General features: G+C 40.1%; 1 protein-coding gene across 2 annotated transcripts in view; it reads right to left on the bottom strand.

Annotated features, from left to right (window-relative positions):
- AFAP1 (actin filament associated protein 1) overlaps positions 1-23,278 on the bottom strand; it is a 111,060-nt gene that overhangs the window by 52,215 nt on the left and 35,567 nt on the right. Inside the window, exons 1-3 of one of the 2 annotated variants that reach the window (XM_041458423.1) lie at positions 10,215-10,280; positions 9,285-9,413; positions 4,218-4,315 (exon numbers count right to left, since the gene is read on the bottom strand). In XM_041458423.1, the coding sequence (XP_041314357.1) occupies positions 4,218-4,315; positions 9,285-9,413; positions 10,215-10,266 (279 nt within the window). In that variant the 5' untranslated portion in view covers positions 10,267-10,280. Of the gene's footprint in view, positions 1-4,217; positions 4,316-9,284; positions 9,414-10,214; positions 10,281-23,278 lie in introns of those variants that run through there. The other variant, XM_041458432.1, reaches the window with a different exon arrangement.

Here is a 23,278-nt window from a genome sequence, read left to right as displayed (position 1 = left end):
ATCACCTCAAGAATCCTTTCGATTTCCAGATGATTTTTCTTCTTCTCCAAGGACACTGTCTCATTTCAGCATTTTCTAATAAACATCTAAGAGTTTACCTGACAGGCAGCCAGATAAAGGGAGGCTGTAAAATGATTTCTCCACAACAGGAAACCCATTTATATGAAGCACTCCTACAGAGTGGATGTGTATTGTGCAGGAGTGGGTTGGAGGAAGATGACCTGTTCTTTTGATTCATATCTGCAGGGTTCTGGAATTTTGCTGAACATTTGTTGCGGTTAAATAATTATTAAATTGTAAATATTCCAAGAAAAACAAAATATACAGTCAATTTCACTGTGAAAATCATGCAAAACAGCTAAGTGTGCTGTTTGTGTTTGATTTTGTTGGACAGCACAGTGCAGTGAAATCACCAACTGTCAGATGTAATATGACAACCAAATGCTTGGAGGCTAGAAGTATTCTGTCACTGTCATGCTGTGGGTAATTTATGCCAGTAATCCTCCGGCACATCAGAGCAGCGGGACGCACTGGATATTATCCCACTGCCTCTGTGGGAAATGTACTGCAAGGCAGCTCGGTGGTGGGGCAGCGATGGGATCCCAGGTGTTAAACACCAGCAGCACTTTGAAGCATGCACAGAGCCTGGCTCTGTTGTTCCTCCAAACGCACCCTCGAGCACTGCTCCGTGCCCGTGAAGAGCAGGGCAAAGCCACAAAAGCAGCTGCTGATGTGGAGGGGCGTGAGGCAGGCTGAAGACAAGCCCTGGCAGTGAGAAAGTTCAGGAAGGAAGAACAGATCGGGTCCATTTCAAGCACAGTGACCTCCTGCTCTGCAGCTGACCCAAACTAAGCTTCAGAGCTGGCACTGAATTCCTGCTGGCAAGCTCGGAGCAATGCACCCAGACAAGTGCCAGCCATCCAAAGGAGCTGCACACAAGACTAAAGCAAGAGGGGATTTGGGTGTTCCATGCCTGACAGAAAGTCTGCTAGACCAGATGCAGCCAAGGAAAAGAGAATTTCTAAGAGACTGCGAGCTTAGTAATTTTCTTAATTCAAGTATAGCTAAGGCCCAACTTTGTCCCTTCAAAGCCCACTGAGTCCAGGAAAACTCTCCAGGCTCTAATGTGTTTTAATAACTGGAGACTTAATTTAAACTATTAACAGTATGTCTCAATAAAATGAATTTTATACTCTTTGTTCATGGGCTGATGAATAACAAAACTGATAAAAGATTTGGCCTGAGCAAATATGCAGGTCTATTTACAGATTTACAAAGGAAACCTCGCACAGCACCTGCCCACACATAATTCTGGCTCCTGGCACTACTTGAAGGAGTATTGAATTCCTTCCCACCCACACATCTTTACATAAGTAGAAACTTAAAACACCAATTCAGACTAAACATTTTTGAATGCAGAAATCCTTGAGTGACATAAAGAGAAACAGTGGTGTAAATGAACCTTTAATTTTCATCACAGTCAATAACTGATGGGCTAAACCCAGAGATTTTTAAACAGTGTACAGTTTATTTGAAGTTATTGATTCCCACCTCCAGTAAATTCCTATGCTCCATCAGCACAATGTGTTTTCATTGGAGGCTGAGACCATCACTAGATGTTACTTAGCAAGTGGAAAAAAACTTTCTGTCCTGAATAGCTGTCAAAAAGAGGTGCCACAGAGAATGACTTCCAACTTGCCATGTGAAGAACGGCAACCAGCAGATGATATTCCAGCCTCTGGTGGGCCCAAGGAATTTTTTCCACCTAGCTATGAAAACTCAGTCTGTGAAAAGTAGCTAGGAAAGGTAGCTCAGTATTTATATCACTGTAATTGTGTACAGCTTTCACAGAGACTGGCATCAGCTACAAATTTTTAGGAGTCCATTGACTCAGGGTGCATTGAAAGTCACCATGCAAGAGCAGTAATGGATGAGAGAATTGGATCTTGGCCACTGTCACTAATGTCCTGTGTATGAAAAGAATGATGACAGTCTCTGAACATATCAATAATAACAAGGGTTTAATAAAGAGACACCTAATAGTGAAAGGTTTCCAAGAAATGATCAATTATATAATCAATTCCATTATATCAATGTGACTTCAGGAGAAGAATTCAAAGCAAGGTTGGGGTCTGAGCTTACTATAGTGTTCAAAGGACAAAAAGCTGATGGTTTTGTCTTTCCCTTCTGATTCCTCCTGGTCTTCTGCAAAACAGCAGCAGCCTGTGATCTTTTTCACAAATTACAATGTGCTACCATATTAAAATATCACCACTTGTAACCTGTATTTGGGTATTGCAAGACAATGAGAGGCTTGGGACACCTCCTGGCTCATCTCATAGTGGCACTGAAAGCGAGGTGAAATCCACCACTGCCTGACAGCAGCAACAGAACTGCAGAAACACTGGCAAAAATCAGCTTCTAACACTATGGAAAAACTTGAATTCACTGAGGTGAAAACATCCACAGTGTTACAGGCAGATCACAAGGGAGGGCCATGTTCAAACTCCACTTTGCCAGGCTCAACATGGGAAGACCACACTGCAGACCAGGCAGCTCTAACTGTGTCAACTTCCATGGTAATTCCCACAGTATCTCAGAGAAATATTTTCGTTATTAAAAATCCAAAATTAACTACTGCAAAAACCAGCGCTGACCTCCTGGACCCAGTTCATACTTCACACCATTTAACTTGCTGCAGCTGTACCAACTTTAGGGGAATTTACACATTAGTGTATGAGAAAGGAAAAGGAGATGGGTTGTTCTAAGAAAAACAACTTGAACCTTCAGAGCCAAACTGAACCCACACAAAAATAAAAGAATGAGGATCTTAGTTGGTTTCAGTTTATAAAACCTGAAGTACCTGAAGTCTACATTTCAAAGGCATGTTCATTTTGCATAATTTTCCTACCTCTTCTGAACCTTTCCCTTGTAATTTATGCACAGTATATATTTTGCATTAAAAAAAAACATCAGTTTCTGGCACTGTTAACTGTGAAATGGATTCTCTAAGTTTCACTGAATATTAATAACACTTCTTCTGCATCCATTCAATATATGCATAATTAATCTACTGTCACAAACCTAAAGCTAGCATTACTTAGGAAGAAAGTAAGATTAAGGTATTCTATACAATACATGTTTTGTTGTGGGTTTGTTTTTGTTTTTTTTTTGTTTTTTTTTCCTGCAGTCCATAGCATTTTACAAACGGCTGGCCAGGGGCTCCATTTCATACATTAGTTCTTATGTTCATAAGATGCTACTGGCTTATATATCCCTCAGGCCCAGGCACAAAGGTGGTAACAAAACACCACACTGAAATGAGGCAGAACATCAGCCATCCAGCTGCTCTGGCCCTGTAAGCTCCATCTGTGCTTCCATGAACCTGGGTCTCCATGGATGGTCCTTATCATTGTGCACACAATTTTCCACCCAAGAATAAGGAGATGGATACTATCATTATCAGTTCAACCTTTCACAGGCTAAACCACAATATAGTTACACTTCTCCAAAAAAATGTTGAAAATGTTTTCTTCATCATATCTACTGTAAAGTCACTATGAGAGAAGCACTGAAACTTGTTTACTTATTTTTTTCTATAACAAGACAGCTGCTCCCAATTGGAGGATTGAATTACAGATTTCAATCAGTATCTTTGCTATAAACACCTCCAAGAATCAGTGCATCTGCTTGATCTGAAGGGAATTTCCTACCCAGAGACCGAGCAGAAAAGGCACTAAAGATTTTATTCAAAAAAAAAAAGGAAGTATTCTTCCTTTATTTTAAAACTCTGCACCTTAATTTTTCAGCTACTGAAAGGAGTCTTCTTGTTAGGCTTGCTCCAGGAAACATTAAATAAAAATGTAAGAAACTGTCTGGACCTGTGAGCTTGGCTAGGCCAACCTCCAACACAGGACAGGTCAACCCTTGAAATTAAGACTATGTTGCTCAGAGTTCTGTCTGAATTCTGAAAATCTCCAAGGATTGCCATTCCACAGCCTTTGCAGGTGACCTCTTCTCAGGCTTGTATCACCACAGGGAATTTTTTGATGTCTTTTCTGCAGGCTGAATCAAATTCCCTCAACCGAACCAGAGGTGAGAGGAATAATTATTTCCCTGGACCTGCAGGCTCTTCTCCCTTGTAACCATTTCTTTTAGGACTTACCATAAATACATTCTCTCTTGTATACATTTATATAATTAAATATAACACTCACCAGCCACTGCTGAGGTATTTCTGGCAGAGGCATTTGAGGAGGCGCCGGCAAACTGTTGGCAACTTCTTGTTTCTGGACATGTTCTTTTATTTCTAAACCTGTGGAAGAGCAACAAACACCACTTAATACCTTGGTAGATGCAAATGGGGTATTTTTTCCACATGTGGCTCCCATGTCTGACTGTCACACACTGAAATCTGGCATGCAGTTCTGATCACAGCCCACCTCCCAAGTGCAGTTACTGAGGCAGGACTGGAAGAATGCTGGGAATTCAGGAATTTAATCAAGCAGAACAAACACATACTTGCTCTACAGGATAATGACATATATGCTGTTTGGATCAACAAATACCAGACATTGAAAAAAATTACAGGAAATCATTCTGAACTGCCCATCCATCTCAAACTCAAAGACTTGAACATTCAAACATGCTGCCAGGTGCCTGCCAGACAAAAATGTATTTATTGGGGGAACATGCCACATCTGAAAACATCCCAGTGGCACCATACAGTGAATAAAACATAGCCTGTGGGCAGTACATGACCAGCTGCCTTTTTTCAATGGAAATGATCAACAGTGGCTCCCGTGGCACATTTTGGATGGGCAAGGCCATCATGGAGAAACAAGCCCCAAACCATCTTTCATGGCAAAAGAATGGAGAAAAGGGAGAAGAAGAGTCCCCACCTGCCTGCTTTTCTTGGAAGTGATGGGGACAGCTCTTTGTCCAAGCCCACAGTGCCCATGTTCCCTGGGACCCTCTGCCACCACCACCTCTGATGATGGAGCTGTGGTGTGAGTCTAAGTCCTGGGGAGCAGGATGCTGTGACACCCCAGCCTGGAGCACTGCTGAGGGACACTGCCCTAAGCAATTTACCATTAACAGAAATACACAATGAGCATAATTTCCCACCACTTTTTTCTTACTGATTTTTTGTTTTAATAACCTCGTAGTTTTCCAGGTGAATTTGATAAGGGAAAAGAATGAATGTAAAAGCTGCTTTGAGGGTCCTTTGTGTCATTGTTGCATCTCCCTCACAGTAGAAAAGAGGAAGGACCAACTCACTCTGTGATTTTGGCACAATAATTTAAATCGCAGTTGAATTCCCTTCATATAAACAGGATATTGTTTATTCTTCTAAATATCAAAAGAAGATTATGGTGCATCTCCTCAATGCTCTGGCAAAAATTTAGTCCTTGGATTGTACCCTGCTTAACCCTAGATGGAATTTAGTTCCTCGTGTTTAGTTGCATTTTTAAAATATATATTTACAAAGTCAAATGGATGCCTTTCGGTCAAGATCATGTAATTCTCAAAAATGCAATCAATGATGAAACGTTTCTTGTCATAATATCCCAGTCCCACTGGCTGCGAAGTCATGGGTTGAAAAACAACACTGATATATTAAACTGTCTCTAAAGACTACAGATTCTTCTTTCTCCCTACAAATCAAGTGAGTGATTAGTCTTGGGAAACATTCCTTTTTTCTTTTTTTCCAGTGTAACTTTCACTCATTGCTCTTTACATAGGATGAGTGATCAGTCCTCATTATGACTGCTATCCATATCCAAGTGTCCCATGCCTTCCATAACAACCAGAAGTCATATATGAAGGGAATTTTACCGAAAAAACCCCAAACTATTCCAAGTAAATACTATTGACTCTATAAAACTATTTTTGCCAGTCTTCATCTATATGTATGTTAACAAGAACCCGCTCTAACATTTAATAACTCCTACCAACTTATACTGCAAAAGGAGTACAACAGGTTTAGGGCATCAGGTCCTGTTAAGGAAAATAGGCAGTGCTGACAGTCATACAAAATGATTAAATCCAGCAACAGTTCTTACTCCAAAATAAACTCTTAGTGTCTTTGTTTTTTTAGAATAAAGTCTGAGTTTTAGAATGAAATGCCAAGTGTTTTCTTCAGACCTACACTCCACTGGGCATGCCAAGGCTCAGGAAGAAAAATAAGGTTTATAGTTTTGCCAGCTATTCAGAGTAACCACTAGTTTGGATGCAGGGCAGGTTGAGGCCAAGCAGCTACAACTTGAAGAACACATCTGCCTGGCCCAGTTCTCTCTGCTTGACAGACGAGATGAAGAAAAGGGTGTGCATTTAGGGGAGATGGAACAAAACAAGGCAAACTATTTCTAAAGAATTCCCCAAGTAGGCACTCACTCAGTTTGAAGTGTTTTACTGAAGCCCAACCTGCCCATAACTATAACTTCCACACCTTTAAGAAGAAAAACATAATTGTTCATTTCCAGACGTTCTAACAAAGCCAGCCAGTTCCCAGTTTCTCAGATCCATCATTACCATTCCCCATTGATCTTACATGGTTTTCTCCAGCAATCAAAAAATCCTGTTGGATTCACCCTGTTGATTTTTGCAAATGCAACTAAAGAGCTTGAACTCAGCATAGCCCTCAAGCCTCTCAAACTGTGCCAGCAACCCAAGGGCTCTCGTGGAGTTGTGTGGGTGGAGTAAAACAACAATTTGAAAAACAGACTCCAAATGATAGTTCATCTCAGTTACAGAGTACTGTGGGTTTATGCATCTTTTATTGCTTTTAATTTTAATGAAGAGATGAATAGTTTCAAAGGGATGGGAGTACTGAATGTTATGACTGATAAAAAAAGCAGCAGGGTCGGCTCCAGTAAAGTACACGACTCCCTGGGTAGTTCCACACACACTCAAGGCCAGGATGTGATGGCAGAGCTCCCAAGGAGGCAGTTCCTCTCCTTCCCTGCCTTGTTCCTGTCCCTGCACCAACCTCTCCTTTGAGCCAGCATAAGCATGTGTGTGGCCTTAGGCTGAACCAGACCAGGGAAGTGACACTGGTTAGGACTAAACCAGCAAAAAAAAGCAAATAATGTTTGTGCCAGCAGAAAGGAAGAGGCAATACATGAGTAGCCTGGGGAGAGAAACTGGATGCTTCTTTAGAGGCCATGCTGGCTTAAATTCCACTCAATTACATAAACTAAAGTTTATAGATATATAAAGCATAGTCCTATGATCTCTTATTTAACTGAACTAAGGGGTTTCCTTAACTCTAGTTTGAACTAGAGCATATCTTTCAGCAAAATATTCCATCTTGATAATATGCCAGCAATGGCATGCAGAACTTGCTAAGTTCTTCCATTAATTCATAGCTTCAGTGCTCAAAATGTGCTTTATTTCCACTTTGAAACAAGCACTCAGCCATTGCATTTACTCTTGTGTAAGTCTAGGAGCTTGTTCTCAGTCACTCCATTTCTACATAAAGATTAATTTTGACACCTCATTTTGGTTAATTTGAAGGCATATTTCTGGATCCTTTAATCACTTTTACAACTTTTCTTTGAAATGTCTACATTTGATCTCCTTGAACAAAGGCACTAGAGGTGAGTAAAATGTTCCAGTAACAACTGCACTGAGCAAAGCACTACCACTTAGTACATGGATTTCATGGGGACCTTGGTGATGGATGGATCCTGGAATTGGATGAAATGGATCTTGTTACAAAGCCTGCAATAGGCTTTAAAACCTAGATGGTAGGTGCTGAATAGTGGAAAGCTATTGTTCTGGGCTCTTCTTATCTTTGCCTGAGCTAACTCCCACATCATGCCTAGGAACTGGTGGAGGACACAAGTCTGCTCAGGCCAAACCAATACAAGCATCACTCCACAATTTAACAGCACAAATAATTGAGCTCTAGAGTACAGAAACATACTCAGCACTGTGAAATTGAGGTTTTTTTGTCCTGGAACACCATCTACAATTCCAAAAGAAAGAACGTGACAATCTTTCCCCATGTTTTCAAAGCTGGCAACAGAATGACACCTGGCTTCTAGAAAAAGTCAAATGTTTTTCTTAACAAATCTAGCTGTAAAGATTGCAAGAAGAACAGGCAGTGTCAGCTCAGCATTGCTGAGGTTATTTTGAATGCCATAAAACACAGCTGTTTCTAAACATAAATTTCAGGTTCACCCCTACAGATTTTTGGGGAGTTTGGTGTATTTTGAAGAGCTTTTGGAGCATGAAGACTCTTTCCACAATATGAGAAATTGGTATCTACCTTGTTCTCTCAGTATAAGGTAGAAATAGTGGTGGCTCTTTAAGAATGTTCCAATAGAAAAGAGGACAATCATTACTTTAAAGATCTCCTTGGACTTGAATCCCACAGCAAAAGCTATTTCTTTAATAAATGGGGGCAACACTGCATCAAACAAGACCACATTTTTCTAGCACCAGAGAAGAAACAAATCAAGAGAAATACAGCTGCTCACAATGTGCCATTTTTCTTCAACAAACTCTGGTATTTTTCAAAAATCTAAACTGGGGGTTTACACTGGCAGTACTTCTGTCAGATGTAGTGAAGACAGAGGTCTTAGGGCCCAGATGTCACTGCATACAGAAAAGTGTGGTAAAAAATATAAGGGTACTGTTAGAAAAAATGGTGAGGAATGTTCTTCACTAAAGCTCTGTGGAAAGGTTCCTGTACACAGTGAATCACTTATGTTGCACTCAGTTCCATAATCTTGATGGAGACAAGAAGTTGTGCAATAAAAATGGTTTTTAGATAGGAAGAAAACAAGAAAGTGAGTCTAATTGCAAAATGCAATCCAAACATTCTGACAACCATTTCCTATCTCTGGCTTGGCACTCCTGTATCAGTTATGCACCAGACTCCACCTCAGTATCAGGCCTTTTGATGGATTTGGGTCATTTCACACAGATGAAATGGTGCTGTGGCCAGCACTCCCTGGCATCACAACTCACAAACAGCATTACTGGCACAAATTAAATGAAGTAGCCACTCTACCAGCAGAAGTGAAAACATTCTACCTAGGCAATAATTCTGTGGCTGGGTTCACCCACGTGCACCCAGCATACTTCTAAGTGCCTTTTGCTGTACTTTACTGCTGGACACAAAGGAAAGCATTCAGGAAAGTTACACTTTGGCTTCACCCTGTCTTTCTGTCTTGCTTCAATTTAGGGCTTGTCTTCAGCTTTTAAAGTTATTTCACTGAACACAGACTTATTCTGTGCATTCTGCAAGCGAGAAAACACACCCCAGCACTGACCTTTTGATGACTGTATCCTCAGGAGAATGTTAGTTATTACTGCCTTCTTCTCCCGGACAGTGGAAGTTAGATATTCATGGTCCAGAAGTTCAAGAAACAGGCGCAGCTCAACTATTAACTCTTCCATGGCTGAAAGACAAAAGGATAGAATTACCTTTTCTGAAAAGTCCCATTGGAAAAAAAAAAAAAAAGATAAGAGTTAATTCTCATTTATCCACATTCATAGTTATTTTCTATAATTTCTTAAAAATTATAAAAATTTTAAGACAAAATTAAGTCCTCCCTGATGAAAAGAGACCTTAACATTATTACACATTAACAGAACCAACAGAATAATCCATTAGTGAGCACTGCTGGCATTTATAACATTTATTTCCAAACTGAAAGACGTATCTTTTCCCATGCCACATGATGAAGCCAGCACCAGACAAGTTATGTGCAGGAATGGTGGCCCCCAGTTTTTCTATTTCTGCCACTCTGGTTGCACTCCCATTAACAAACTGCAAAATTTCTAACAGCAGAACAAATTTAAGGCTTGGTAAAGCTTCCAGACACCACTGGCATTTTAATGAATCTTTCTTTAATCTTTTTTCTTCTGTTTGCTGTGGTAAGAAAGAGCAGGTACTCTTGTCTTTGTAGTGATTTTTCTTTTTTATGATCTCCAAAGACAAGCTCCCAATCTCTCACATGTTTTCTTATCACTCCCCAGATTCCACGTGATGCATTTCACATCATCCTATTCTCTTATTCCAGATCTCAAAGCCTTCCAACTCTAGAAAAAATTACATTCCTTCTCTCTATTCCCAGTGCTTCTCAATTTTTTTACCAATGAATTTCATAAGCACAGTTCTAATTTTTCCTTTCAAGTTACCCCTAAAATCTTGCCTGACCCTTAAGAACTGCAGTAGCTCAGACCATACATACAAACACCTCTGTTAGCTTGATCATATGATCTCTTCAGCAGGTTTCTGAGGAAACCCATGATATTGAACCACATTTTCATGCTTCAGTTCTCTCATAATTCTGAGATTCTCTGGTCCCTTTGGTTAAGGGGATGTACTATTTATAGTTTTGTATCCTCATTCTGAAATGCCTCCACTTAAATTTTTCTCTACTTAATCACATTTGTTTTTATAGTCTTTTCCAGGCCTAACTGGGCAACTGCTGCTAAGCCCCTTCAGACCTCTAAAAGGTACACTCTTTGCTGCTTACTCCCTTACCAGCTCTTCCCTACTCCTAAAACCTTTCTGATACAATTGTTTACCCAAGTGAACCTGGAATGCTTCCTTCCATTTCTGAGAATGTGTCAGGATGTTTAAACAAACCTTGTTTGAGATGCATTTGCTTTATCCCACAGATGTCAGCTACACTCCTGCAAGAGACTCCTGGCCTATTTTTGTCTCCAAGAAATGCAGATTTTCCCATGCATTTGGAGACTGTACCTACGCTCTGACTGCTCTGGCCAAGCCAACAAACTCCTGGCAAGCACAGAAGATGCGCCAGTCAGCAACACCAGGGCACAAAAACACCTTAACAAAGAAATCCCTGAAGAAGTATGCTTGGCCAAGAATTTTCATGGAATCATTTAGGCTGTAAAAGACTGTTAAGATCATAAAGTCCAACCACAGCACTGTCAAGTGCAGCACTAAACCATGTGTCTAAGCACCACATCCACGTGTTTATCAAGGACAGTGACTTCAGCACTTTCCTGGGAAGCCTGTTCCAATGTTTGACCATCTTTTCACAGATGATATTTTTCATAATATCCAACCTAAACATCCCCTGGTGCAAATTGAAGGCATTTCCTCTTGCCCTGGGGTAAAACACTGGCACCCACCTCCCTACAACCTCCTTTCAGGTAGACAATGATCTCCCTGAATCCCATTTTCTCCCGTCCAAACAATCTCAGCTCCCTTAGATACTGCTCCTTAAGACTTGTGCTCCAGACCCTTAACCCTTAATTTTCTCAAAGACACTATTCATTTGTACATATAATTCCATCCTGCCCAAGTTGTTCTTGCCGAGGATATTCTTTTATTGAACTGAGCAGTAGTACTGCCATTACATAAACTGTCCACATTTTCAGGAACTATGTTTTCCAAAGATTTTCACAATATATTGGCAGAAAGAGGGTTTTTAAAATTACAGGAAAACTGTCTGTGTTACTTCACAATGTAGCTCATGAAAAACATCCCATGGTTACAATGGTAATTTTTTTTGCCATCATATTTGTAGCTGTCTAAGCTCTCTAGAAATCTGTCAGAAATCCAAAGTATTTCACAACAACCCTATTGCTTCTGCAGTTGTTCAAATTATGAAACAACATATATACAGCATACAGCTTTCTGAAGCACAAAGGCATAGGTTCAGATTTGCAAAGTGGTAAGTGATCACGACACTCTAGGAGAAATAAAAAGTCCATATGCCAAAAAAAAAAAAAAAGTAATACCCAAAATAATCAGCTCTTATCTTTTTCTCAAATTATAAACTTTAGAGATAAGGTGTATATTCCGTTCTGTGTATAGCAGACTCCAGCTTTTAAGTATGCTTTGAATATAAAATGCATTATTATTGTTCATTTTAGTTTCAGAATATATGAATATTTTAACAGTTACTTGATATGATATATGCTTTCAAAAGCTATCACTATCATACAATCTAAGCAACCACTGTGAAACCTAATCAGTATGCAGCAAAAGAAATGTATATTTTTCATAGTTCTACAGCCATATTTACTGTTAGTAATTGCAATTACTATTAGTAATTGCATATATTACTGCACTAATATTTCTTTGCAATGTCATGTTTCTTTAAGGCAAGGGACTGTAAATAGGCTGAAAGGGAGCTCTGCCTTCACCTCTTCACCAAAGAATCTGTATGCCACCATCACCTCATTTCTTTGCTGAGAACCTTCACTTCTAGGAGGGGAAAAAGGATGAAAGCATCAGATACCTTTGATATGCAAAGTGTACACAACTGTGTTAAGTTATTAAAAATTATCAGATCCTTCTTCTCAGGATCTTATAATCTAATATAAACAGATGGATTGCACAATGAGAAACGAAAACAGCAAGAGGGAGTTACCAGGGAAGGAGACAGGGAAGCAAGAGGACAAGAGATAGGAAACCACAACTGGAGACACTTCTGGGAGCTGGCACCAGCCCAATCCCTCCTGACTGTACCATAGGTGATACCAAATACGTGGCTTTTCTCTATGGCTTTGGAGGAAATCTGCATTGCAGTCCCTGGCGACCCCTTCCCAGCGACCTACAGTGACCAGCCCACCAAAGGTGTGGGAAATAATAAAGGTAAGAAGACTTTCAGCAATTTAACTGCCCCAGCAGAGGATTTAAAAAACAAAGCTTTGGTTAAGATGGGTAAGAGGATAGGAAGATGAACCTGATACCAGTGAGGCAGAAAACACAGCAAAGCACTGCCTTAGCAGCACGCTGACACTCGGGGCACGTGGCCCGGGCCAGCTCAGGGGCTCAGAGCCCCAGCAGTGCCTCAGCCAGGAACACAGAGCCGGGCAAGACCGCTGCTCTGCCTCGCCGAGCTCACAGGTGTGTGACACTGACTCCAGGCAGGCAGCCAAAAATGCTAATTCACAATTCCAGTGCGACAACAGAACGAAATTGTTAGCAGCTGCTAAAAAATGCTAGATGTGAACGCTTAGACATTGTTTCTACCAGGACTAAATGAGGGATGTGTTTTCTTTTGTGGGAGTTAATAGCATCATAAATAGCGAAGTGTGAAGGAAGAAAGTTCTGAATTTCACTTCATATATGCACTGATGTCAAACATCCAAAAGGAAAGAAGGGAAACACTGTTCCCAGCTAGCAAGGAACACTCTTTCCACATATCCTAAAGCATACTTTCCTCTGTTAGTACTTTTGCTTAAGGAAAGAGCAGAAATACTGCCATGGAGTGTACTGAAATAGAGTACTGAAAGCTCCTTTTTCCAAGAGGGCAACAAACTTGTACATTCAGAGGAAGAAACAAGTTTCCTTGCTGTCAACCCTTGGCTGATTTTCTGGATTAAAAAATTCTTATTTCCTCCTTTCTAGAAATGTGGAGATGTGCTCCCAAAAAAAAAAAGGAACTGAGTAACAGAAAATCTACATATTTTCAGTAAGCAATCATTATTTCTTAAATGAAGACTCAAAAAGAGTGGGTGATGCAAGCACCAAAGAAAAACATACACCTCCAGTGAGAGATTACCCTTGGAATTCTGACATCACCACAAAGAAAGAATAATAATCAGAAGAAGGCTCTCAAAAAAGGGCCAATTTATTTGACAGGCTGTATTCTCATTGCCAAAGGAACTGCTGGTAAGTGGCAGGTGGTGAAAGGCAGGGTGGAGCCCAGGGATGGTAATCACAACAGTAAGCTGATTTTAGCTTGACTGAGGAACAAAATCACATTCCATATTAAATGATGAGAAGTCCATTCTATGCTCAATAGGAATTATAGGCCCCTAATGGGCTGCTGTAATTGCCATGCACAAATAAAAAAACAATGATAAATCCAGAAGGGTTTCCAAGACCAGCTCTCAAGAGTTTTAAAGTTTTTCAAATGGCAGCACATAAAAACTATATACACAAGCCAGCAAGAGAATACACCAAGGCAAAGATAATCAGAAGGCAATTACATCACACTGCAGATTTTGTTCCAAACCAGAACTAAAACCAAATGGGAATAAAAATGCATAATGATTCAATTATTCCAAATCTATGTTTACAGATACTAGCTTATAACCATTTTTTAAAAGAATATAGTTTTCACTTCCAGTTGATGTGAAAAAAATTGTAGGGACAGTTCTGTATCACACACATGATTTCAAGGTTGCTTAAACCAGAAGAAATGACAAGAATGAGCTCATTAGAAAAATGGTCAGATTGTTTTTGGTCAGACCTAGCAATTACAGTATTTCTTAACCTTGCCATAGTACAAATGACTGAAAGTCTTTTTCAGCTGACTAATATACACTAGTGAACTTTTAAAGAAAAAGAAATGCAAGTCCAGGAAGGAGGACAGGAAATATGTTTATTAATTATTGTCTTGTCCATACAGCAGAAACCTCCCACACAGAGTAACTTCACTTCCATGCTTGCACGCCTGTTATAAATGCATTTATGAAAATACATAAGTATACAAATCTATCACAGCAACATGAATTTTAATTGAGCTTCAGTTTTCTAGACGATCCTATTGATCAGTTCCTTGAACATTGCTGAATCAAATTTCTCTGTGCTTACACTTCCTGTTCTCCGTTTAGTTTGTCATTTGCAGAAGCTGAAGGCTAGAACAGAGACCCACTACAAGAAATCACCTAATCTAACTTTGTATACAATACAGGCCAGAGACTTTCACTTGCTACCTGTCTGTGGAGAGATGTGTATTTATGTGAAGTATTCTTCCAGGAAAGCAAAAAATCTATGTCAGCATCTTGAACCCTGCTTTCATGGGGGGTGATCCCACTTGACCTCCCCAAACAAATTTGACTGGATTAATGGGTAATATTGAGGCCATTCTTCAACGTATATTTTAAAACTTCTTGAAACATAGAGACTCTCCCAATCCTTAAAAAAAACCTCATTAGTATTTGGGTATGTAAGCAACACTGTAGAAACCAGACATATGTTCTCATTTAAAATATAAAGCAGAATGTGAACTTCAGGCTTGTATCCATTTCTCTTGAAATAGTGTCACTATCCTCAGTCTTGGATGCTGTAATTTGCAATTTTATTAAAAAGCTCATAACAGACTACTACTGAGGAAACCATGGCTGTTTTTTATAAAGCTATAAATATCAGGGACACTACAATGAATGCAGAGCCACAAGGAGACGAAAATCTTTATGACGAAAAATACAAAATCACTTTGACACACTTCCACTCAATCCTGTAATGCAGTTTCTAGTATCCTGTGTCTAGGATATTAGAAATAAAAAATTAATTAAAAAACTCCTTTTATTACTATTTTATCATTATCCAGGAAAATATTTCCACACAGAAGCACACAAAATCTGAAAGCAGGCAGTGAGAGCATATTTAGCAGAAGGAAAAGTTTTTTAAATTTTTCAATATGCCACCAGAAACTAGCTGACATTTTGAAAATTGTATTGGAATCCCATCCCAAGAAAAAAAAAGTCTTGCTGCTTGAGGAACACCCTGTGAGGAGACAAGATTTCTCACTTGATGAGTTTTCTCTTGGTTGCACTCACCCTTCTCTGCTGCCCTGAAAACCACAATGTACAAGGTGTGATGGATTCTACCTGATAAATATGCTAGACCCTGCTTCAGGAAGTGAAGATGATCAGCTTGAGGATACATGGCATTAGAGTAAAGAATGGCAGTGTGTTAAAAAGGGGTGAACCCTGAACAGTAAATGAAGCCCTAGAGATGAAGGGTTGGTACAACATATATAAGGATTTCCATTAGAGTGTTTTAGCATAAAAATAATTACACCCCTCTAAACTGGCAAAAAACCATATTTTGTTTAAAATTTGGCGCTCCCCGGCCTGTCACAAAGATTCTCTCCAGACAGCTTGGGGGCAAGAGAGGCAAAACAAATCTACTAAAAACTCCTCCTGTCTCATGCATATTTATGATTATCCTCAATGAATGTCAGGGGATCACTTCACCCACAACCCACATGTATTCCTCTTTCTCCTTCTTTTCTCTGCTTCAGCTCTCAAGGAATTGGCTTTTACAACACCAGCTTTCCAAAAACGCTATCAGAGCTCCACATGCTACTGTTACAATACCTGGGTGATAAAACAAGACGTGGGAAGGCACGAAGGAATGTTTGGACAAGAAACGAGCTGCCAAAAATCCCGCTCCATCACTGAATCCTACAGCCATGCAATGAGTGACAACAATGCTGGGGTGTAATTCATTAGCATAGGGTGGATGGATAAAGCATTTATTTTTTAAAGCGCAGACCAGTGTTTAAGCAACATCACACTTTGGACAGGAACGTCTGCTTTTAAGCAAATTCACAGACTCATAGAAAAAGCAAAAAACCTAAAAATATAACAGAAGGAAAATGAAAAAAGGAGAAATAAAAAAGAGAAAAAAGAAATAAGAAACAAAAGACAAACCAAAAAAGAAGAAAAAAACCCTTAGTGTTCAAGGCATTTATTTTTATTTACGTACCAATTATCTACATGGAACTCATAATATGCTAGCCAAAAAGAGAAAAAAAAGCTGAAAACTAACTTAATAAACTTACAGTGGACTTTTACAAAGTTGTTCAAGACTTTATCTAAAAGTATGTTTTTCATATGAGATTTCTTTTATTCCCAAAAGAAATGTAACAAACTTTGTAAAGCACGTGAACATGGGTTTCACCCTCACTGGATGCCCAGCAGGCTGAGAAGGTCTCACCCTCCTCCTCTGTGCTCTCTGTGGGCACGCAGGTTCAGTTTTCTTTTTAGACTCCCTCCCATTCACCTTCTGCAGCAGGAACCTGGAATTTCTTGCATTTCCAGGAAACTGGAATTTCTTGCATTTAACCGTCTCTGAAAGTATCAGCTGACACCGTCCCACCAGGACAAGACACTGCAGGTCCTCTCTGCTGGCTCCTGCATTATCTCACCTCCTCCCTCTCTCCAAACCACCAAAGATAAGCAGCCACTACAGAATTAATCAACGGGCTCCAAATCCACAGAAGCAAAGCAGTTCCCTCTGATGATGAGGACAGAAAATCTGTGGTAGGAGGTGAAAGTCTGTGCCTGTCTCCAAATCCCAGGGGAAATGGGGCTCAGATAAGGCTGAGACACACAGAAACAAGTGACCTGTGGCAGCAAAAACAAAGAGAAGCACTGCAGCACCACTTGGGAGCTCTTCACTTGTGTCCCCAGCTGAACACAGATCTCTTCTTAGGGTAGAATTTCTTTCAAAGTTACGAAAAATTATATATTCAGAAGAAATGTGAGACAGTAAATTAAGGAAGTCAATGGAATGGAGAAACAGAACAGCAAAACAACGACAAAGAAATACAAATATGGCAGTGGTAGGAATTGCACATTATAATTTGGTATTTCTGTATTGAGCAACACAATTTTATTATTCATGTCAAATAGCAAATTTAAAAATTGTTCAAGTCCAGAGTCTCATCATGTCACCCATATGAGCATTGCAAAAGAAGAACAGTTTTCACTTTGTGAATCTGGAGCTCCAGACTAAATTAGAGCCAGGAATGAGATTACATTGCATTTTGTAAGAACAGATCCATAAGCTCTCGCATTTGGATGTGAAGATGGAAAAGAATCCCTTTTTTTGTGTCCTACAACAGTTTTTATATGACAGATCTCACTGCTGGGCTCATTATGCAGTAACTTCTGCCATACATTGATTATTGTCTGATGCTCTCCCCAAGGAGAGAAGCATGTTCTGCTTTTTCTGTCAGGCTTTTGAAAATTTCTATTAATAGATGTACACATTGATACAGATGACACACATGATCCATAAATGCATGAAATATATTCTCTATTGAAAACAGCAATATATGCCTTTCAACAGTGGATTCAGCTAGCTGTGATAAAGTAGGAGAGCTGTAATTCTAAAATGGGGAATTTCAATTCCCTCTACCCCTCAGGTTAATTATCTGAAATACACCAATGTCTCTCTGATTTTTCCTCCTTCTGGTTCCCCTTCAAGGTTACTAGGAAGACAGGAAAATTAAATAAACTTTTAATTCTATAGTTTCTGAAAATAGATAAAAAAATAAATTAAAAACAAAAAAATTGAGCTCTGCCAGCCTGAGGCAAATTACTCCTTTCAGTTCCTGCCCTCAGCACATCTCTGCAGCATGAAAATGAGACAGACCAAGGCTGCCTGTGGAACCCTGCCATGGCCAGCATGGAGAGCGCTGGGAGCCTGGATTTGATCCAGGGGCCTGTGGGCTTGGACAAGGCTGCTCAAGGGAGGGCAACAGCAAACACCCTGAGCACAGGGAAGGATCAGCCAGGACTGGGATCCACACCTGCTAATGGAGCTCCAGGAGCAACCTTCCAGGCCCCTTCTCTGTCTCCTTTATTACTGTGTCATCAAAGGTTACACTTTCTCTCTTAAAGAAGATGAACTCATAAAGTGCATTTCAGAAAACTATGAAAACCTAAGTCCCTGAAACTAATTTATATTTTCTTACAACAGGAGAATCAGAACTCAAACAAGTGCACTTTCACATATTTGTTAGAAAAGAAGAGGTGCCAAAGAACAGACTAATAATAAGTTGGTCCAGTAAGTTAACTGAAATGTTGCCACTTGAGGGACTGTACTGGAATTCAAAATTTTGTCACAAAATTTCGTTTTCCCACCTTTAAAATATACAGAAACCTCATCATTTAAATATTCTAGCGTGGAATGCTGGAAGTGACTGTGGGAGTTTTAAGTAATGGCAGCAGCACAGGAGAGGCTCATTGCCCTGGCAATACCACTGTGATGGGACCTGAAACTGAGCATGCTGAAGAGAGCAGCACAAACACCCTGGCACAATTTTTGTGACTAGATTTAGACCCCACAAATCTCATGTAAGAAGCTGTCACCGTGTCACCAATGTGCCATGTGAAATATACTAACTGGAAAGCTGAATTATTTTCAATATCCATAGTACTAATAGATGGGGATTTTCATCTGCCGTATTGATCAGCCAGAAAACAAGACATATTCAAAAAACAAAAAAAACCCAAATAACAAACAAACAAAAAACCACCAAAAGACCAAAATAAAAAAAAAAATTCTCACAACAAAAAATGAAAGAAAAAAAACCCTTTATTCAAAACTTTGAGTCTTTATCTGGCATACTTCATTCAGTTTCACTAAAGCCCAACTAATTCATTGCAACCTTGGACATGCAGCAAATACTTGTACTTTACAGACATTTCATTTTAATTATGGCTGTGTTCTAAATTTGTCATGAAACCAGAAAACATATGTTTAAGAAACAGTAATAAACTGCTGTCAACACCTTTCTCTCAGGCTGCTCCAGCCACCTTTTCTCTTCTATTCAATCAGCCTTGCACCTCTTTGGAATACAGACTGCTAGACAGACTCACCTATAAGATCCCAGGGAAAATTTACCTCCATGACTTGCACTCCCCTTGCATCATTTTCTGTTTTCTGGACATTATCTGGTTTTTTTTTACATCTGGTCACACTGCCCCATACGTTTGGAATAGCCTCCCTTCTGCCTGCCAGGCAGCCTCCCTCTCTCCCATGAAATCCCTCTTTCTTTCAGCATTCCCTTCAGCAGTGATCCTCACATTCCCCCTTGACCAACAGTTGCACCACGTCTCTCTCGTCATGCAGCTGGGTTTTTTATCTACCTTTGGGTCAGACCCTGCAAATGTTTTCCCATGGTAAAAAAAACCTCTCAATCCTTCTGATCGGTTTCACTAACCAAAACAGCAGGATGGGTTCAGAGAGAGAGGGAAGAAAAGTGTTTTAGTTATTAACATCTAAAAGGCACTAACTTCATTGCAATGCAAAAGGAGCAAAGCAGACAAACAGTCAGAAGTCTGTTCCTGCTGCCAGCAGTGGGAGAATGCAGCTCTGAGGATGGGAGAGCAGAGCAGCTGCCAGAACATATCCTGGCACCAGCCAGGGCACTGCCTGGCCAGCTGTGCCAGCTCCATCCTCCCCCTCACACCTGGCCCTCTCCAACAGAGAGGTGGTACTTACAAAAAATAATATTATTATTCCATGTTCCAAGAATATTTCTATGCTCTGAGGACATATGTCCAAAATGTTTCCAGAGGCTCTCAGTCACTCTGAGTCTGGCTGTGTTTCTTCAGGTCAAGGAGATAATTTATTGTTTGTACAAAGTTCTGGGACTGAACAGGACAAGCAACATCAGCTCCTCACTGTTACAGCATTTAAAAACTGCCTATCAGGCCACAGGGGAGAAGAAGAAAAACACTTTACCTACATCTTTAGCATATTTTCTCTGTGATTGCCCACTTGTGTCAGCCATGAAGATGAAAATGCACCACTGGGTTAATAACACAACCCTATATTCAAACTACACAGCAAGCACAAATTACCTCAGAGCACACTTCAGCAGTATCACTTGGGCAGGGAAGTCAGATTTTATGACTAAGAGGTTCACTGCATGTCCATTTGTCACAGCTGACGGAATGTCCTGATCAACATGAGCTCCACCAAGGGCTGGGTGTGCCATCAATCCAATGCCTTGTTTGTCTGGATGAGATCCTGGATGGTTTGCTTAGCCACATTTGCCAAAAGGTGTTCCCCAGCTTTTCCCATATTCCTGAGTAACAAAGAAGATGCACTGCCAAATGTCCTCCCCCTGAGATCTCTGAGGCAAAACCCCAGCACCATCCCTCAACAAAAAAAGCAAAAGAGCAACAATCAGAATTTATAGCAAGTTTGCACATTTTCCTGAGTTTATGTGCTTTGTTTTTCCCAGACTCATAACCTAACTAGGAAACCACAGCCTGATGCATCTGTTGGTCTCGGTTATTATCAAAAATTTGCTGACTCTGTATAAAGTGATCCCATTGCATGACAGCACAAAGAACCAGGGTCAGGCTGGTTGGTGTCTGGCACTGAGCCCCGTGAGGATCCCTCCCAGCCAGGCTGGCACTGACCAGCTGGGCTGCCCAGGCAGTGGCCAAGCCCTGCCCCTGCACAAACACAAAAGATGTCCATGGCAAGCATTTGCATCCTTGCCTCATCTCACCATCTGCTGCTGCTGCTGCTCACTTGAAAATTAATACAGTGGCTGCTGGAACCAGAAGCTAATGCTGCATCCATCCTCCTTAGATCATTATTAGACCACACACGCAACCCTCTTTGCAACTCAAATGGGGTGACAGTGGCCTCTGATCTCACAGCATCTGTCCTCCATCAAGAGAGACCGAATTGCAGACCCTGAAACAAACTGAATCTTCCTCCTAGTCTGTGCTCTTTTCCTTTCCCCTTCTCCTTCCCCCATATATTTTCATCACAGTTAAAAAGTGAATTAATGAAGTGTACATCTCTTTCAAAGAACATAAGAAGGTCTTTCCCAAGCACAGGTACAGAAAACTCAGGACTGGTCTTGCTTGTATAAATTACATCTCCCTGTCCAATTTCTAGGGGCTGTTCATGGCTGTTAAGGAAACAAGTGAAACTGCATTTTATCATCTTGATGATTTATTCCTAATAGTTTCCTATTTGCATCTGATTTGCACTGCATGAAAAAAAAGCAAAATGTGAGAAAAATCAAGCATATTATTGAGGTTACAATTCTCATATAAATCTTAGTTCTATGGCCTTTAATCCAGAAAAAGTCTGAGAGAGACAATCCCTATATATAAATTGGAACATACTGATTTTAGAGAAGAACTAATTTCACAGGCTTCAGGGGCAATAATCTGAGACAGCAGTCTACTCTCTTCTTTTCCATGGAAGATACACTAGAAACTTCTTCCAAGAACATCATCAAATTGAGCATTTTTAAAAGCCTCCTAGTGAAATGTATTTTATCCTACATTCATTTTTCATCATTGAATTTAGACATTATTTACAATAAGAAAGCGAGCAGTCAAATCCACTTTAGCAGCTCTTAGGGGAATTCTAGCAAAATGTATGTATGTACAAAAAACAAAAGCACAAACCATTTCTCTTCTGTTTAAAGCACTTTGAAAATGAAGTGAAGAAACTGCTAAGATGAATGTTTGTAACCATTTTTTTAAGCTACAGTTTGAGAACCATGGCTATAGCTAATAAAGTTCTAAAACTAAAAAGAAAAAACAAAAACCCAAAAACCCAAACAACATTAGAAAGGATAAAATGTTCCATCATGTCCTAGTTCCTTTCTAGATCTGTCCCCACACTGGTAGGGGCTCAGGATGGATACATACATTAGCACTAAAACAATGCTAGGTGACCTTGTTCACCTCCTAGAAGCATGAAATGGACAGACAATTGGTAAAAGGCAGAAAAGACCAGGAGAAAAATATAAACTATTTAAATAAGCCCTTGTTTTGGAGCATTTGAGAATGGCAGAAAAGTGCTTCAAAAAGGCCAGGTGGTCCTGATGAAGTGGAAGGAACATGAGAAGAAAAACAAGAGGAAGATGGGTCATTCACAATCCATGAACCTTCACAGCATTCTTTGAAGCAAACCAGAAAGGTTTATCTCAGTTAAATAGCTTGTTTATAGGAGAGATGCAAATGTGTGCTTGGGGTAAGGCTTTTTGTCTTCTTTGCTTATTTAATCTGTTTTCTCATGGTTAGACTTTTTTTTACCTTTTTTTTTTACAATTTTCCTTAAGAGAAATATGAAGAAAGGCAGAATCAGCTTACACTTCCTTTTCATTCCAGATGGCAAAGCGATGAAAACTGACTAATAGCTAAATCAAGAAATCATTATGATGAAGGCATGGATTCTAAAAAAAGCCCTTGCAATTTTTCAAGTCAGAGAAACAGGAGAGCAAATATCTCCTAACTTTTAGAAAGCAATGCTCATTCTCATGGCACTGGAGACTACTCCATTTTCCTACCATCCTTCTGGATTACAAAGCAGCATTCTGTGGTTTACAGATGGGAAACTGAGGCAGGCTTAGTACCACAAAGACTGTCACAGAGCAGAACTTGGCACTGCCACCAAAAGAAGCAGCTCTGGGCGCCTTTCCCAAACCACAGCTTTTCCCAAACCCAGGCTGTCATTTCTGCCCCTTCTCTGGGCTGGCATGTGTGCTTGTGCAGCCACAGGATGGACTGAAGCAGGGCTCTGATGAAGTTTTTAAGAGCAATACCCAGCCATGCTGGACTAACTTGATGGTGGAACACAACCATAGACGTACTTGTACCTACATTAATGCTCCATGAAGCTCGTAGGGCTGTAGTCACAAACTCAGGCTGTTTTGAAATTCCTTTTATCCTAGGAACACACTATGCTGGGGTAATGAAAGAATCATGTTCTCCTCTGTGTCCTGTTTCCTGACATATCACAAGGAGTGACAGGACACACAGGGCTGGT

This window comes from Pyrgilauda ruficollis, unplaced genomic scaffold, assembly GCF_017590135.1.
Source record: "Pyrgilauda ruficollis isolate IOZ18807 unplaced genomic scaffold, ASM1759013v1 scaffold1, whole genome shotgun sequence".
NCBI lineage: Eukaryota > Metazoa > Chordata > Aves > Passeriformes > Passeridae > Pyrgilauda > Pyrgilauda ruficollis.
This window is presented reverse-complemented; position numbering and strand designations above follow the sequence as displayed.